Source organism: Elaeis guineensis, chromosome 7, assembly GCF_000442705.2.
Source record: "Elaeis guineensis isolate ETL-2024a chromosome 7, EG11, whole genome shotgun sequence".
NCBI classification, from domain to species: Eukaryota; Viridiplantae; Streptophyta; class Magnoliopsida; order Arecales; family Arecaceae; genus Elaeis; species Elaeis guineensis.
In genome coordinates this window covers 94,720,721-94,739,389 of record NC_025999.2, presented here as the reverse complement: position 1 = coordinate 94,739,389, position 18,669 = coordinate 94,720,721, and the positions used below count along the sequence as shown (strand labels likewise).

The following is an 18,669-nucleotide window of genomic DNA, read 5'->3' as shown; positions in this document are numbered from 1 at the left end:
TAGAAGAAAAATTGCAGGTACTTGCTACTGAATGCCATAGTCAGATAGAAGGAAGAATTCAGCAAGTCACTGAAGAATATAACACCAAAATTGGAGTTTTGGCAAGGCAGTCAGATGAGACAACTAGAAAAAAAGCAGAGATATGAAGCACTATAGATTAAAACAGCAAAAAGGCATGAAATCATGATGCGGGAACAGAATCACAGGCATGAGTAGTTGCTAAAGCTTATGCCAGCCCAGCCATTAGTATCTCAGTCCGTTACTCCAAACTCTGCACACAATATGCCCATGGTTATAAAAAATAGAAAGACAAATATTCAAAATCAACCTAGCACAAGTTTCTCAGCATTAGCAGCTGAAGGTAAGGGCAAGAAAATATTATCCACTCCATACAAGCCAATGGATAGGATGGAGGACATTCTAGATAAAACAAACTTTCATATACCTTACCTAAAGTAGGAATTCCCAACCTTCAGTGGAGAGGAACCTAGAGAATGGGGCAACAAATGTGAGCAATACTTCAAAATATACAAATCCCTATTACTCACTGGGTGAAAATAGCCGCAATGTATTTTATAGGAAAAGCATACAGATGGAAGGAAGGATACCTGATAGATAAATCAAATCTGAATTGGAAGGAGCTAGTAGAAATAGTGAACAGAAGGTTTGATAATAGTAGTATGAACTAGCTAATTAGAAAATTTAACAACTTGGTATAAACAGGGACTGTGGAGAAGTATCGAAAGAAGTTTGAAGATCTAAAAGCTAGAATGCTGTATTACAATCCAGTACTTACCGAAAAGGCATTTCATAAAAAGCTACATCAGTAGATTAAATGAAGAGCTGGTACCATTTATTGATTTATCTCATCCTACCACATTGGAAGAAGTATATGAACAGGCCAAATTACATAAACAGGCATTGGCAGTAATGTGAAGAAAGAGTAAAATGGTTAATAGAACAACCACCTCATAATCTACTGGATATCATGTTCCAAGAATTGCTACACAAGTAGAAAACCACAAACCTCAAAGTACCAAAAATATCAACTTACTTCAGGAGTCAGCAAGCAACAATGGGAACAGAGAAGTGCTACTAGCCTCTGTTTTAAATGTGAAAAAAAATACCACATAGGCCATCCGTGCTCACAGAAGTTAGCCCAGTCCATCAATACCATAGTAGAGGCAGATGAAGTATTTGATGAGCATCTTTTACATTAGAAGAAAGAAGAAGAGGAAACCATGTTGGAAGATGAAAAAGAAAATGAGTTGGAAACTGTGGTTTATGCTTTAGTTGGAAAGAATCAGCATGAAACCATCAAAATACAGAGAGAAGCAAGTAATAAGATAGCGATCATCTTAATTGACACTGGCAGCACTGATAGTTTCATAGATTTCTAAATAGTCAAAGAAGTAAAAGCTACTCTTATCTCTGCAACCCCTCTTATAGTGACCGTGGCCAATGGACGCAAGGTCCTCAATAAATTAAAATGTGCCAATTTTCGATAGACCATGCAAGGAGAACCATATCAGACAGATCTAAGGGTGATTAGCCTGGATGGATCTAGTATCATTTTGAGAATAGATTGGTTGAGAACCTATGGGAAGGTAACTTTTGATTATCAAAATAATTCTGTTACATTTACCAATGATGGAAAATAGATGACACTTAAAGGCATAATCGAAGGGTCAAAATTGAAATTTACTAAAGCCAAACTCCAAATGATTACAGCTATACAATGGTACAAGACTGGACTGAAAGAAAATTATTATGCTATTGGGCACCTGGTAAATATTGAGAAAGACAAAAGAGAAGCTGAGATACCTTATATAGTGAAGGAGGTCCTAAAATAATACTTGGATGTGTTCTAAGAACCTAAAGGATTATCCCCCAGCAGACCACAAGATCACAAAATACCCCTGCTGCTAGAAACCAGTTCTGTTAACATTGGATCATACAGGTACATCTTTGAGCAAAAAAATAAAATAAAAAGGCATATTCAAGAAATGCTTAAATCTATGATCATACAAACCAGTACCAGCCCTTATGCCTCACCTGTGTTCTTAGTTAAGAAGGACTAGAGTTAAAGATTCTGTGCGGACTACAGGCAATTGAACAAGGCAACTGTGAAGGACAGGTATCCCATCCCACTGATTAATGATCTATTGGATGAGCTTGCAGGGTCTCAATATTATTTTAAAATAGATTTAAGATCTGCATACCACCAGGTAAGGATGATCCCTGAAGATGTGCATAAGACTGCATTTAGGACTCATATGGGACATTATGAGTTCTTGGTCATGCTTTTTCAGCTAACCAATACACCTGCAACATTCCAAGCCATCATGAATGAGATTTTTTCTTCCTATCTCAGAAAATTTTTATGAGTCTTCTTCGATAATATTCTTGTGTACAGCAAAACATTGGAGGAGTATGTGAAACACCTCAAGGAAATCCTGAATCTATTAAGGAAGAACTAATTATATGCCAAAAGATCCAAGTGCTTCTTCGGGCAACAGCAAGTGGAGTACCTTAGGTACATTATTATAAGAAAAGGAGTGGCCACTGATCCAGATAAGATGGCAGCAATGAGAAGATGGCCTATACCAACTACACTCAAAGAATTGAGAGAATTTTTGGATCTCACAGAGTACTACAGGAGATTCATACAAGGATATAGAACCATTAGCAAACCCTTGACTGAACTCCTCAAAAAAGATAACTTACATTGGAATGAGGAGGCTCAAGAAGCCTTTGAGAAATTAAAAAAGGTAATGACAACTGCCCCAATCCTAACAAGATAGGACTGGAGGATTTCAGAGTGTTCGACCGACCTAACCCAAAATATCTGGGTTCTATGGGTGTGTAGGTAATGGGTAAAATTCAGATCCGAACCTCGAACCCATTAAGAAGCAAGCAAGTGCAGTCCAGACCCAAGACGATAGAAACACATACAGACCCATTCACTGTAATCTCGGTTTAACGCTGAAGCTAAAGCATAAATAGCATGTAACAGAGAGCTAATGGTTTTTTGAAAGTAAAAAAGGAATGAATGAAAACTTCCCTCCTAAATTTTCTCTTCAAATCTAACTCCCAGAACTCTCTTCCTCTCCTCTAAATTCTTCCTTTCCTTCTCTATTTTTCTTTTAAATCTACTTGAAATCCCTTTTCTTCTCTCACTGTACTTGAATCTGCTTAGATCCGAAAACAACCAGCCAGAAAATCTTATCTCAAAGCTTGGGATATCACAGGCAGTTGCTTTCTTCGATTGGTAAAGCAGCTTATATGTTTCTTGGAAAATCCTCTTCTCGTATTTCAATTTTTTAGTAATGTCTCCCGACTTTGTCACGAGTTGTTGTAATTCCAATTTGGATCCATCGTGTGAACTTTGCTTCTACATTACATCACAATAGTTCGACATCTCCGGCATCATTTGCAGTTTGACTTTTCCTTGGTACGTTCTTGGTAAAATGCTGTGATTGTTATGAGGATTGCAATAGGCAGGTTACCGCTTTCCAAACCCCACAAAATTCCAAACAGCCTCCCTAAGACAGTGAGGTGCTTTACCTAAATAATTTTAAAAAATATATATTTATAAAAATAATATAATTTTTAATTTATTTATCAAAGTGATACAAACTCTATAAAACGTCATTCAAAATGACATTTTATGATGGCCACGTCACCCCCCCTTTTTCATTCTTTTTCCACATGGATGATGAAAAAAAAATAAAATTATCATTTCAAATGATGTTTTTTAAAACATCATTGAAAATGACGTTTTTTGAAAACGCCATTTGAAATGGTGTTTTCAAAAATGCCATTTGAAATGGTATTTTCAAAAATACCATTTCAAGTAGTGAGTTTAATTATTAATTTTTTCAAAAAAAAATAAAAAAATTAAAAAATTAAAAAATTAAAAATTATAATTTTAAATTTTTTAAAAAATAAAAATTATAATTTTGATTCAAATAAAAATCATCATTTCAAATTAGTATCCCCATTTCAAATTATCTTTTTAAAAAAATATCTGAAAAAAAATTAATGTAAAAAAAATAAAAAATATCATAAATTAAAAAAAAATAAAAATTATAATTTTAAATTTAAAAAAAAATAAAAATTTTAATTTTAATTCAAATAAAAATTATCATTTCAAATTACAATCTACTTTTCAAATTAATTTTTTTTAAAAAATATCATAAAAGAAGAAAAAAATAAGAAAAAAATAAAAATTATAATTTTGAATTTAAAAAATAAAAATTTTAATTTTAATTCAAATAAAAATATCATTTCAAATTATTTTTTTCATTTCAAATTAATTTTTTTAAAAAAATATCCCAAAAAAATTTAAAGAAATTAAAAAAAATAAAAAATGAGAAAAAAATGAGAAAAAAATAAAACTTATAATTTTAAATTTAAAAAATAAAATTTTAATTTTAATTCAAATAAAAAATATCATTTCAAATTACTTTCTCCATTTCAAATTAATTTTTTTAAAAAATATCCCAAAAAAATATCTTAAAATTTTAAAAAATAAAAAATATCATAAAAAATAAAAAAATAAAAATTATAATTTTAAATTTAAAAAAATAAAAATTTTAATTTTAATTCAAATAAAAAACATCATTTCAAATTACTTTCCATATTTCAAATTAAAGTAATTTGAAATAATATTTTTTATTTGAATTAAAATTAAAATTTTTATTTTTTAAAATTTAAAATTATAATTTTTATTTTTTTCTCATTTTTATGGTATTTTTTATTTTTTTAATTTTTTAAGATATTTTTTTGAATTATTTTTTTAAAAAAATTAATTTGAAATGAAGAAAGTAATTTAAAATGATGTTTTTATTTGATTTAAAATTAAAATTTTTATTTTTTTAAATTAAAAATTATAATTTTTATTTTTTCTCTTTTTATGGTATTTTTTATTTTTTTAATTTTTAAGATTTTTTTGGAATATTTTTTTAAAAAAATTAATTTGAAATGGGAAAAATAATTTGAAATGATGTTGTTTATTTAAATTAAATTTAAAATTTTTATTTTTTTAAATTTAAAATTATAATTTTTATTTTTTTCTCATTTTTTTTCTTTTATAATATTTTTTTTAAAAAAAATAATTTGAAAAGGGGATTGTAATTTGAAATGATGATTTTTATTTGAATTAAAATTAAAATTTTTATTTTTTTAAATTTAAAATTATAATTTTTATTTTTTTCAATTTATTTTATGATATTTTTTATTTTTATTTTACATCATTTTTTTCAGATATTTTTTAAAAAGATAATTTGAAATTGGGATACTAATTTGAAGTGATGATTTTTATTTGAATCAAAATTATTATTTTTATTTTTTAAAAAATTTAAAATTATAATTATAATTTTTTATTTTTTTATTTTTTTAAAAAAAATTAATAATTAAACTCGTCATTTGAAATGGTGTTTTAAAAAATATCATTTGAAATGATGATTTTATTTTTTTTTTCATTGTTCACGTGGAAAAAGAGTAGAAAAAGATGATAATGTAGTTATTATAAAATATCATTTCGAATGACGTTTTATAATATTTATATTATTAATAAATAAATTAAAAATTAAATTATTTTTATAAATAATTTTTTTTAAATTATTTAGATAAAACACTCTAAGACCGTGAGTCCGCGACCTTTGCCCGTCTCCTTTCCTTGCACCGGCCTCCATGCAGCAAATAGCGAACACCTTTTCTCGGTAAACCGCAGATTGCAACACGCGTAGCGTAAGTTGGTTTGTTGTTGACTTTTTTGAAGCCGATCGCGAATTATCTCTACGAAGTCTAACCCGGCGATGGAATTCTAGAAGAATGAGAAGGGGTCGAGAAGACACGCGAAATAGAGCCAAGGATTAAACGCAACCACCGCAGGCACGACCACCACCAAAAGCACCGGTGGCGCAACCACCGCGAGTCTCGGCCATGGCGGACGCGAGGCAAGTGCACCAGTACCTGACCGCCGCCCTCTCGCACCGCGGCCCGGGGGCGCTGCCCTACGCAGAGGATGACCGGTGGCTGATCCGCCACCACCTGGCCTCCCTCTCCGAGACCTTCCCCTCCCTCCGCCCCTCCACCGCCGCCTTCACCTACAACGACGGCCGCACCGCCACCCTCCTCCACGCCGAGGGTATCATCCCCGCCACCCCCGGCCGCCACCTCCCGGCCTCCATCTGGCTTCTCGAGGCCTACCCCCACGTCCCTCCCGCCGTCTTCCTCCGCCCCGCCCGCGGCACGCTTATAAAGCCCGGCCACCCCCACGTTGACCTCTCCGGCGCCGTCGACGCCCCCTACCTGCGCTCCTGGCGCTTCCCCAAATCCAACCTCGCCGACCTCGTCCACTCCCTCTCCCCCCTCTTCAGCCTCGAATCCCCCCTCTACACCGGCACCGACCCCAAGAAGGAGCCGGCGGAGATGAAATGGATCTTGGAGAAGGTGCAGCGCGACCTCGCCGGCCTGGGGAGGAGGCGGGAGGCGGAGATGGAGGGAATTCTTGGAGTCCAGGCGGAGTTGAAGCGAAGGAGAGAAGCGATCGTCCATGGAATGAGAGAATTGGAGGAAGAGAGGGAGAATTTGGAACAAGAACTTCAGATCATTCTAACGAACACCGATGTAATGGAGAGTTGGGTGCGGGAGACCAAGGGAAAGAACGGGAGGAGAAGGAAGGCCAGGGAAGTTAGCGTGGATGATGTATTTGGGCCGTCTGATGTGTATTCGAGGCAGATGATGGAGTGCACAGCGGCGGACCGGGCGCTGGAGGACACCATCTATGCTTTGGACAGGGCAGTGACCGAGGAGTGTGTGGCTGTTGATGTGTACTTGAAGAACGTAAGGGCGCTGTCGAGGGAGCAGTTCTTCCACCGGAGCATGGCAGTTAAGGTTCGAAGCATGGCAGGGAAGATACCGCATTGTGCTACATAGAAAGTAGGAAAATTTCCCCTGTTGAGGTTATTTGTTTGTGTTATAGAAGAAATTGGTTGGGTTTTTTCCGCTTTGTTTATGATTTGAAGAGAATATGGATTAGGATTACAGGATAATTTCTATTAGCATGTTCGTTCTGTAGATAACTTCTGTGCAGAGAATTCCCCCGATGTTCTTTTTGTTGATACTTGTACAATGAGGAATGTTGGTATCTTTTGGTTGAGCCATCAGGAATATCTGAATTCCATTTTTGTTCCTCAAACCTAAGTTTAATGGTTAAATCTTTTGTTTCATACGGTAATGGTTAAATTGATTGAATATACCCACATAATTCCACTGATTTCTTTGAAAATGCAGATATATTTTGGAAAGCTGAATGGTCTCTACTTGAAGAATTTCTTCTTGTTGGGTACCACTATAATATTTATCTTTAGCTTCATTCTAGTAGCTTGAATCTTTATGAATGGGTGCTTGTTTGGACGTTGGGAGATGTCTTTTTTCCCGCTTTGATATTACGGACGTTCCAGTTTGTGTAGAATCAAGCATCCCCTGATTTCAGCATTTTTTATTTCTACAGCTTTGTTCAATTGGTTCCGAGAAATGTTCATTGTTGCACTGTAAGATGTCTTTTCTGGAGACCGGACAACTTTGGGCCTCGCAATTAGTTTTGGCAACGAGAAGACACTTGTTCTTCCAAGCACTCAAGCGCGTATTCGGAGCAGGCAGACCAGAAGGCTACAGTGTATCAAGCACCGCCTGCTGACCATCAGAATGGTTTGAATACCACATATCAACAGCGTTCCACTTAAATACAATAAATAAATAAATAAATAAAAACCATTCGTCTAAACGCCAAAAGTTGGAATTTTCCACAATTTGCATATCAGCATTTTTTTTTTTTTTTTTTTGCCTATAACATCATTTCAAAACATTAAAAAAAAAAAAAAAGACACTTGAGATTCTCGCTATACTGAGAAAATGAACAAAGCGAGGACAAGGCCCAGTGGCTACTTTCTTAGCCTCCCTTTTCATTTAAAAAAATAAAATAAAAAATAAAATAAAATAAAATAAGAAATAGCGAGAAAGCTGCCAGACAACTCCATGTAAAGATACCAGACACCATTCCCCGCAAAAACACTGTTTCTGCAAGTTTAAGACACAACATGCTCTCAAGCAAACATCACTGATGAAGACTCGAAGGACATGAGACAAAGCACTCAGTAACTTGGTGCATCTCGGAGATTGGATCCCACCCACAATTCCAGATGCTCATTTGTAAAATTATCCTTTGACAAAAACTTTCACTAGAGTAAATCCACCACCTTCAATTCCGCTGATTTCTGAGAAGTTTGCAGGATCCACTAATTAGTAAGCAGATAAAACAACTAAAGCATAACATTGTTTGGTTAAACTTAAAGGATAGACAATGAAGATGGAAACAATGAAATTCTAACAACAAATGAAAATTGATAACTACTAATTTGCATGACTTGTGGTGCAAGATATCCACACCAGAAATCAGGACACGGATACAGGTAATGGAATATAGTATCTAGCACTTGCTGTCTACATTACCTACTTGCACGAAAGACACAAAAAAATCAATTAAATAGGTACTCGATCTTCAGGTGTTCATTTTCAGTTCATTATTACACCATATATTAGTCACCAATCTAATCTTTAGAGTCTCCTGAATGCATGAAAATTAATTGGATTAGCACTTTGCAAGCTAAACGACAGACACAAACCCTTCGCACTTCCACATGAGAATATATGCTTTAAGCTGGATCTTAGCAATACTTAAAAATCCAAGTTGCCTAATTGCCACCTAGACATCCACCTTAATATGTTGCATCAACTTTTGGGTATGGAGGATAATTAATGAATTGGTACTGAATGTTGCCAAATTGGTAGTTCTCATTGACTTGCTACATCTTATTCCATATGTTATACTCCCTTGGCATTATAACTATTTTTTGTTGTTCTCCTTTTTATTAGTTTTTCAACTATTACCTTTTGGCTACCAAGACCTCTAAGCACAACCCCCAAGCAACCCGTATACTGCCTGGAATGTTTAAGGTTTTGGATCTTTAGGCATTCCTAAGCCAACATGTAGACTTTCCATGATCAATTAGTTGTGTTTGTTGGATGGAGGATTCATCTGTCACAATTTTCTGTAAGAAAATCAATGCTCGTTTAAAAAAGTCAACACTTTTTGACTTTCAAGTAACCTCACTCTTTTTTACAATGCATACAATCTAACATGGATTTTTGGCAGCATAGATAATAATGACATGTTTCCATATAAATACCAGAATCAATTAAGCAGTGTGGACTTTGTGGACAATTTTTCATTCCTCCTGTATTTTCTTTTTCTTTTACTTTTCTAACTTCTATTCTGATATAAAAAATTTGTTGTCGTCGTTATTTACCTTCCTCTCATTTCCTTTTTCTCTTCTTCCTACATTAATTCTTATGTTTCCTTATGACCCCTTCTCATCCATTTTTGTTCTCTTCTTCCAACACTTCTGATGGCTTTGCTTGTTCACCATCTAGGTCACCAGACATCCTCAAAGGAGTCACAGACTCACAGGTCCCTTAAATCCAGAATGCACCTAGAAAACATATGCCACTTTCCACACTTCCTCTTCAGACATCTTAATATAATGTTAGCCAATGGACCCTAGAAAAGTTAAAGATGCACACCTCAAATTATATCTACCATACAGGACTGGCATTCCTTAAAGACAGCGTGCATATCTCATCTAGGACCAATGGCTAATGCAATTGTGACTGAAAAAGCTAAAAGTTCCGGTGGAGGCATATAAGCAGGAATTGCAGAGTTATCAGCTTCCTGGCATCATGCAATCAACATCATCATTATTGAAACCTATGGAATCAAAGTTCAAAAGTACCATTCACCTCCCTACCAGATGCAGCTTCTCGTCTGTTTTCTTCTCTCATAGGACCAATAGCCAGCCCACTTTTTTGCCAAGGTGGAACAGAACAAGGCATAAACTAACAAGAAGGACAGCTGCCCTTTTAGATAAAAAACATATCAAGTGAAGCCCTCATGCACGCATGAGCCAATATCAAGAATGAAGCTTAGTTTGCAAATTGGGCTTTATCAAATTGGTGATACCTAACTGCCATATGTGTAGGCAATGAGTGGGGGAAGGGAAAAAACGAATACATTCATCAGATTTAGGTTGGTTTTTAAATTGTCTCAATCTTTAACAAGGTTAAAGTTGTTCTCTTATTGAGGTTGATATCATACATAATCCACTTCAAGGCAAACCAACATCATGCTTTTTAAAATACAAGATTCATGTTTTTTGTAATATAAGAGCACAGTCATCATTTGCTGCAGATTCCCTACGTCCCATGTTTAAGTTACCTACATGGCTTCAACAGACTTGAGATGCCATAACACAAACAAACAAATGATCTAATTTTCAGAGCTTACTTTGAGATCTTGATCTTGTCTAGGGACTCAAATATTTTTTTTTTAAAAAAAAGTTTGAATCAGATCTTGAAGGCGGATGTAGTTTATCGAATCAAAAGCTTACCAAATAGGGAGTTTCTGAATAGGGTCTACAATTATGTCTTCTCTGCAAATCATAATGCATTATCGAATCAAAAGCTCACAATGGTCAGGAAGCAGCAAGGAAAAAAAAATGATCAGTGAGAGAGATCAATTGACAATCCAACAATCCTTAATTTTTGGGGATAATAGAATAAAAAGATATGTGATCAATATTATCCTTAAAATTTAGGGATAATGGATTCCAAAGGATTCTCATGATTGACAACACCTCCATATTGTGGTTACATAAATTTACCAAAAAAATAAATACAAAAAGTACAATAAGTAAAATTACAATTTGAAAGTCTGCTGATTTTGAATGCCCTAAACTCTCTATTTTAGTCAGACAATTGAACAATAACACAGTCAATTGTTCTAATCAAACAAACTAGTTTTCTCTCTCTTCAATCATCAATGTTGTGTCACCTCATAAAAAAAGGTCCTCCGATACAACTTCAAGATTATTGTTTGATCTATTATTTGGAGATAGTTAAAATATGAAAGGAGCTGCCAGCTGCTCAATATCCGAATAACCTATCCAAAACAGCCACAGAATTCCAGAAACAGATCCAGAGGAAAGGATTTGGGTACCTAGCTGGACTGAAATTGGTGGTGGAATAAATTTTGAATAACTGCTAAGATAACCAAGACAGATAAAATAATAATATCACATGCATGTTTCTGTGCATGCACACCCCTGCATTCTATGCTTCTAACATCAATAAATTCATATGATTAAAATTATAAGTCTAAGTATGCACCTAATTAGAATGGATTTGTATTCAGATTTTAGGATTTCATAAAGAATAGAGTGTCTTTGTGCAACAGAATTTTATGTGCCAACTCCATTTCACAACTAGTTTGTCCAACACATGGGAGACAACATCAAGCATTTTTCTTTTTTTTTTGATGTGGCAATAAAAAATAAGCGAATGTGCTTCCTAGCTCTTGCATTCTAGTCTCCCCTCATTACATCAACCACCTTGGTTCACCACTTAAACATCCAAACACCAATCCACTCCTCACTCGTTCTTCTAGTAATAACCCTTAGTCCATTCTTAATAGTTTCCATTTCCTCCACGATCCTACATTACCTATGGCATAGGCAGACCTCCAAAAGTATCCACTCAGCATCCTCCCAAACATCTCCCCTCCTTCCACTTTGCCTAGCAATGCCAACAAAAATGTATAACAGAAAAATGGATCCAAAACCCTATTGATCCATTAATATTACCATACATATTGCTTAGTTCCAAAGAAAAAGGAGATACACTCCAACATACTATGTATTGTAAATTAGCATACAGATGTCTGGAAAGGATGTCTTTGGTTACAAAACAATGTATATTGAAAGTGGAAGCACTATTTTATCAAAGGCAAGAAACACTAGAGGTGAGATTCTACTTAGTTCTTCCCAGTACATGCATAAACAAGTTCAGCACTTCCTTAAAAAAAGGTTGATATAATCAGCATGTATATTGGACAAGTTATGTGCTTTAAATATCATGATTACAAGCAAGCATATAGCTGCTTTGGTATCTGTTGTAATTAAGAGCTCATGGCTTGACACGTGAGGTATTGTCCGCTTTGCCCTACAGTCTATAGTCCGAGGGCTATATGGGCTAACCCCCGCCCCCCAGTCAAGAGAAAATCTGTGTACTCCCATAAAGTGGTGTTTAGGCGAAAAGAACCCCACAGTCCATTAAGGGTGATTCCCTTCCTCTAGGGCAAATGTTGCAGTCAAGGACTCATGGCTTGGCACATGAGGTATTGTCTATTTTAGACTACAGCCCATAACCTGAGGGCTATATGGGCCATTCTTGGGCCTCACGGTTTTGTCCCTTAAAAGATGCCTCACGTTGGAAGAATGGTCCCTTCTTATATAAGCTAGATTCTCCCTTGACTCCAACCAATGTGGGACTATGATGCCCTTTCTTCTACACCATAACAATATCTAACAGAATCAAACTAGACCACAACAATGCAAAGCAAACATCAAAAAAAAAATTGGAACAAATTTTAAAAATACAAAATGAGTTAATAGCATCGGGCCAACATTATTTTTTAAAGAACTAGTTGCATCGAGAAAAGAACAAGGCCAAAAATAAACATGATTTACCATAGATAATCAATGATAGTGAAGTCAGTCAGACATCTTCTTACCCTAGACTATGGCACAATTATAAGTGCCACACATCTGGAGAAGTGCAGCTTGGCTAGAAGGCCCCACATATTTTTCAATAACTGCAGGATACCTTCCAGGAGCAATTGCTGAAAGTTTAGTTATTGAGGTGACTAGAAACTGTTTTGGATCCCTTATTTCCTTCACAGGATCCTCTTCTTCTTCCCAGCATAGTGAAGCCGGGCAAAGGCTGTGGAATAGCCTACTGTCTCATGCATAACCAGCATATCATTTTCTAGGTCCCCTTTATAATTCATCTGGTTGGCTTAGCAATGTAAGGATACTGTCAAGCATCTTCCCCGAAAGTTCAGTTGCTGAAGCATCCAAAAGGATTGGAGACTCGCAAATCAATTTTGCTGCAGCAACTGCAGTCAGCTTCACCTCAGTGGCTCCCAAAATCAACCTCAGATTAGGAATCCAAAACTGCTGAAGAATCATTCCAAATATATTAGCTTGAACTGCATTTATGGAGTCCAAAAGAATGCCAGGCCCATGCTTGACCAAAACTAATGACATGAATATCAGAAGAGATTTCACAAATTGAACAGTACGCTTGTTCTGCAGCCGCATGAATAGGACATTCCAAATACCACTGATGTAAGGTGCTATCATATGATAGCCAAGGTTCTCCACCACAGTATTCAGCACAAAGAAACCCAGTTCTTCAGTATTTGAAGCCGAGATCAGCTGGTTAAATATCCCAAGGACTTGGCTCAGTCTTCCCTCATTGTTGAGCTCGTTGGGCACCTTTGCAGGTATGCCTGCTGCAGCCCGACCAATGCCGGGATGTTTGCCAACTTCTTCAAGGTTTCAGGAGTGAGAAGGACCTGGAACAGCTGCATGTAACTATCTGAAAGAGGAGGCTTTCTTATCTCAACAAACTGAGCAAATATCGGGAAGGCATAGGCCCAGAACTCTGAGATGTCATTAACCACGATATTCTCGAGGACCTGGAAAAGGCACCATTCAAATCCCCCAATAAGCGACTGGTGCTCCTTGCAGGAACGCCCTACCAGTGCCATAATTGCCTCAAATAGGTAGTGGTTGAAGGTTGGGTTCTTTGGGTTCTTGCACACCTCTGCAAGTACTTATGCTAGCTGATTCAAGCAGGCTTAAGCAAGTTCACCAGTGACATGGGCAATGCCAAGGAACCTCATGATACACTTCATGATATATGGGTTCTCCTGTGAATCTGGGAACTGAAGTGCACTGAATAAATTGCTCATCAGCTGCTGCATGAGAGGGTTGATATCTGACGCACCATAACGAGGAACAAAATTGACAGCATTCAACCCAGGTGAGAGCAGGAGCCCTATCCTTCACCATCAACAGCTTCTCGATACAGTTTGCAGCATATCAATGAACTACATTTGATTCAGAACCCAAGAACCTCATAACATCTGGCAGCAGGGCAATTGCAGCGCGCTTTGGAATCTGCTTCCGAAACACTGTGAAGAACTTGTGCACACCCGCTTTCAGAATAGGGGTGGCATTCACATCCTAACCCTGTAACACAGGGACAATCACCGATGTGAAGAAGCCCTCAACATCAACCAGGTAACCAGTAGCCCCACCCCCGGTGCCTGTCCTGGGAGCAAGCGTGACCACAAGGTAGATGGCACTGTCCTTTGCCTTCCAATTCTTGGCTGGATAGCAGCATAGAGTACCAGTATCCTCTGAATCTGCACTGACACCTGTGCCGTTACCTGCTCCTTGTAGTTCAAGGCAATCCCTTTCAGGAGCTCACAGGCCATCCTCCACCAAGCGTCAATGTCGCTGCCCTCGATGTCCCACCTAATGTACTCAATTAGTTCATCTCAAAGAGCTCTTCGTCCTCCTCCCAGAGCTGGATGTTCGGGAACACAATGCTCTCGCATATCTGCTGGAGAGCTTCAGGGTACCCGAAGAGCGAATGGAACACTGGTGCTGACAGTGGTCAAAAACTTGATAGCAGTGATGGTTAGGTGGTCGTGGGAAGTGGTGGCAGCAGAGGTCGTGAGAAGATTCCAGATGGCAGAGGCGAAGTCCTTGAGGTGGTCAGGTATAGCTGGAGATTCTCGCAGATGGTGGCACGGAGGGCATCGACAGTGCCTTCGGCCTCGATTGCCGGCGAGTACGTGGTAGTGAGGTAGTTCCGGAACCCGGTCATCCGCTGTCGCATGTGGTCCTCGAAGAACTCGGGGAGCTCGATAGAGTTGATGGAGTGAGGCGCTGGCACTCGAAGAAGGGGCAGAGGACGTCGGGGGATCCAGCGGTGGCATTGGCGGATATAGGCTGCGCAGTGTTGAGGAAGACCTCGAGTAGGGGGGCAGCGAAGCCATCGAGGCAGTACTTGCGGTCGACGCGGAGGGCGGGGGTGTCGAAGGAGTGATGGAACTTGAGGAAGAGTGAGTTGGCGGCACCGAGGAGGCCGTTGATGGTGGAGTAGTCGGAGACGAGCTCAGGGAGGAGGGAGGGCCAGGCGGCAGGCCTGGGGGAAGTCGTGGGATATCAAAATGGGGAGGGCCTCGGAGCTGGGGGCGGATGCGGCGGGAAACTTTGAGCATGAGCGAGACGATGAAGGCATTGATGTCCTTCAGCGAGGTTTGCGATAGAAAAATAAAGTCCAACAAAATTAAGATCACTTCAAACGAAGTTCATATTTTTAAAATTTGTATAAAATTTAAGGCGATGGAGAATCATCGATGGAGCGGTAGCAATGTGGCCGCAAAAGATGAGACGCCGCCCAACGTGCGACAGCGTATAGGCCAAGGGTGCAGGGCATGGCCCGATGCGAGATGCACAGCCCGACCCAACCGCGAGCGCTCAGGACACGGCCCGAGCCTAGGTACAGACCCCACGCCTGAGACATGTACCCCTATCCACCATAAATCGGATGGTCTATGGCTGAACGCATGGATCGTATGGATATTTTTCATATATTTTATACGGTCTACAGTACTATTTTATAGATTGATCACGATCGAATGGTTCTGAGATGTTGCGGTCATGATCCAACAGCTTGGGACTTGATCTGAAATTTTATAGCTTGATTTAGGAGTCATAATACGGATCTAATTAGGGCTTTAAGCCTTTAAAAGGCCCAGATCATGGAACAGAAGCCTTATGGTGGCTTGGTTTCTCACGGAAAAAACTCGTGGTCTTTGGGCTTAGCTTTTCACGAGAGAAAAGCCTGGACGGTGACCCGTGGTGGTTCGTGAAGACCGTGGCGCAGTGGAAACAGTGAATCCCATGGAGAAGAGAGAGAGCATGCGACGCTAAGAAGAGCAAGAAGGCTCTGGACAGCGGACAGTGGTCGCTTCAGGAGTTCAGGAGGATCTTTCAAGAGAGAATTTTTGTAAGGAAAACTTTCTGTGAGAGAAAAATTAGGTGTACGAGGGTTGAGGGTGAAATCTCCTCTTGTAAAATTTCTTTTTCATAGTGAAATTTGCATGCCCCATGGAGACAAGTCCTTTTGTGGTTGATCCACGTATTTTGATTGTTTTGTTTTATTTCTTCTTTCTTCCTGCTGCATCGCGTGGTACTGAAAAGATCTTGGGAGGTAGTGTCTTGGCCAGACATCCATCCAATAAGTGGTATCAGAGCGAGGCGGTACAAGGACGCAGATTGCAGCGGTGCTGAGCAAGACTGAAGATGGAGAAGACTGGATCAATCAAGATGGAGATCAACAAATTTGATGGTAAGGACAATTTCTCTTTGTGGCAGGCAAGGGTGAAGGACGTGCTCATCCAACAAGGGTTGATAGATGCTCTCTTGTGCGAGGAGAAGCCAACCACCATGGATGTGTGGGATTGGAAACGGCTACAGATGCAGACGGTGAGTACCATCCACATGTACCTAGCGGATGAGGTGGTGATCCATGTGCTGAACGAGACTTTTCCGACGGTACTGTGGTCGAAGCTCGAGGAGTTGTACATGACGAAGTCTCTCACCAACACTCTTTTCCTCTGGAGGTAGTTTTAGCAGCTGCGGATGGCCGAAGGACAGAGCGTGCAGGAGCATCTAAGCTACTTGCAGAAGATCCTCACCGACCTCCTCAGCATTGGCGAGAATATTGAGAAGAAGATTAGGACGCTGGTTTTGTTGGCGTCGCTTCTCCCTTCGTACGAGTTCTTGGTGACTGCTCTTCTAGTGGAGAAGAGCATCATCAAGATGGACGAGGTCACCACGGCGATACTCCAGAATGAGGTTCTTAAGAGGAAGAATCCGGCTTCGAGCTCAAGTGGAGGTAGCTCAGCTTTAGTGGCTTCTGGAGGAGCAGAAGGCGGTAGACAGAGAGATAGGAGATCACGATGAGGGCGGTCCAAGTCCAGGAGGGATTGGAGCAAAATCAGGTGTTACCAATGTGAGAAATTTGGGCATCTAGTCAGAGATTGCTCTCAACTCAAAAATCGGACGGTGGCTGCTGTAGCGACGGTCGGGAGCTATTCAGATGAAAATATCCTGGAGATATCTGATGAGGTATCTACTTCTTTCTAGTAATGGATATTAGATTCTGCATGCACCCATCATGTATGTTGCAGAGAGAAGCAGTTTGACTCCCTGGAGAACAGTAAGGACACTGTATATCTGCCGGATGGATCGAGCTGTGCGATCAAAGGCATCGGGACGGTCAGCTGGAGGACACATGATGGTGCAGTGAGAAGATTGGAGGAGGTCCGATACATATCCGATTTCAGGCAGAATCTTATCTCACTGAGCAGGCTGGTTTCGAGAGGCTATAGGACGGTAGCTGGTGAAGAAATCCTGAAGGTGCTTCGCGGCGATAGGATTTTGCTAGAGGGGAAGAAGGAGAGCAGAGGACATTATTATCTGGCAAGGATCCTAGTGCGAGGTGGAGCTTCAAGATCCAGGTAGAGCCCAGAATGAGGTGGAGCTCCAGGTGGAGATGGATCGAGCACGAGACAGGAGACTCGAGAGGATGAGAGGCGACGTCGCAAGGTGAGAATTCTATTGCCGTATGATAATATCCCGAGTAGGTCTCAGATCAGGAGGAGCACAGCATACGATGGAGATGGGATCGAGCGGTCTGGCTTGACTCCCATATTTGCCCATCTATTATCAGCAGACGATTGTCCCAAAACATAGGGGCGAGGAGATCCAGAAGCTCTCGGAGTTAGGAGGAGATCGAATATCGAGTCGAGATAGAGATTGTTAGGATTTAATACCTCGAGATTCGATCCACATTGAGTCCACAGCGAGGTTTATGACAAAAAATGGAGTCCAACAAGATCAAGATCACCTCAAACGGAGTCCGGATGGCCGAGATACGTGCTTTTAAAGCTTGCCCGAAACCCAAGACGACGGAGGACTGTCGGTGGCCGATGGCAGGTCGGTGGAGCGGTGGCGGTGCGACCGCAAAAGATGGGGTGCTGCCCAGCGCGCGGCAACATGCAGGCCAGGCGCTGTGCGTGCGGCCAGGCGGGGGCGTGCGGCCCGGCCCAGCCGCGGGGCGCAGCCCAGGCCCAGGCGCCTGGCACAAGCGTGGCGTGGCCCAGGCCTGCACACGCAGGCCGGCCCAGGCGCCGTGCTTGGGGCCTGTACCCCAGTCCACAGCTCGGTGCGTGGACTGCGTGGGTGTTTTCCATGCATTTCGCGCGGTCTATGATACTATTTCGTAGACCGATCACGATCGGACGGCTCTGAGGTGTTGCGGTCGTAATCCAACGGCTTGGAGCTTGATCTGGAGTTTTATGGCTTGGTTTAGCAGTCCTAATACGGATCTATTTAGGGCTTTAAGCCTTTAAAAGGCCCAGATCGTGCAACAGAGCTCTTATGGTGGCTTGGTTTCTCACGAGAAAAACCCGTGGTCTTTGGGCTTGGCTTTTCATGGGAGAAAAGCCTGGACGGCGACCCATGGTGGTTTGTGAAGACTATGGCGCAGTGGAAACAGTAAATCCCATGGAGAAGAGAGAGAGCATGCGATGCTAAGAAGAACAGGAAGGCTCTGGACAGC

At 39.9% G+C, this 18,669-nt stretch overlaps 1 protein-coding gene and 1 pseudogene across 1 annotated transcript; one reads left to right on the top strand and one right to left on the bottom strand.

Annotated features, from left to right (window-relative positions):
- Positions 1-5,701: 5,701 nt before the first annotated feature.
- On the top strand, positions 5,702-7,254 carry LOC105048351 (protein ELC-like). The gene has a single exon (XM_010927642.4). The coding sequence runs from the start codon at positions 5,950-5,952 to the stop codon at positions 6,943-6,945; it is 996 nt and encodes a 331-aa protein (XP_010925944.1). The 5' UTR covers positions 5,702-5,949; the 3' UTR covers positions 6,946-7,254.
- Positions 7,255-8,030: 776 nt separating this feature from the next.
- On the bottom strand, positions 8,031-18,305 carry LOC105048352 (exportin-2-like; annotated as a pseudogene).
- Between the last annotated feature and the right edge of the window lie 364 nt (positions 18,306-18,669).

Bases quoted from the DNA above. Each gene is read 5' to 3' on its own strand.
- LOC105048351 (XM_010927642.4), top strand. From the start codon at position 5,950: ATGGCGGACGCGAGGCAAGTGCACCAGTACCTGACCGCCGCCCTCTCG.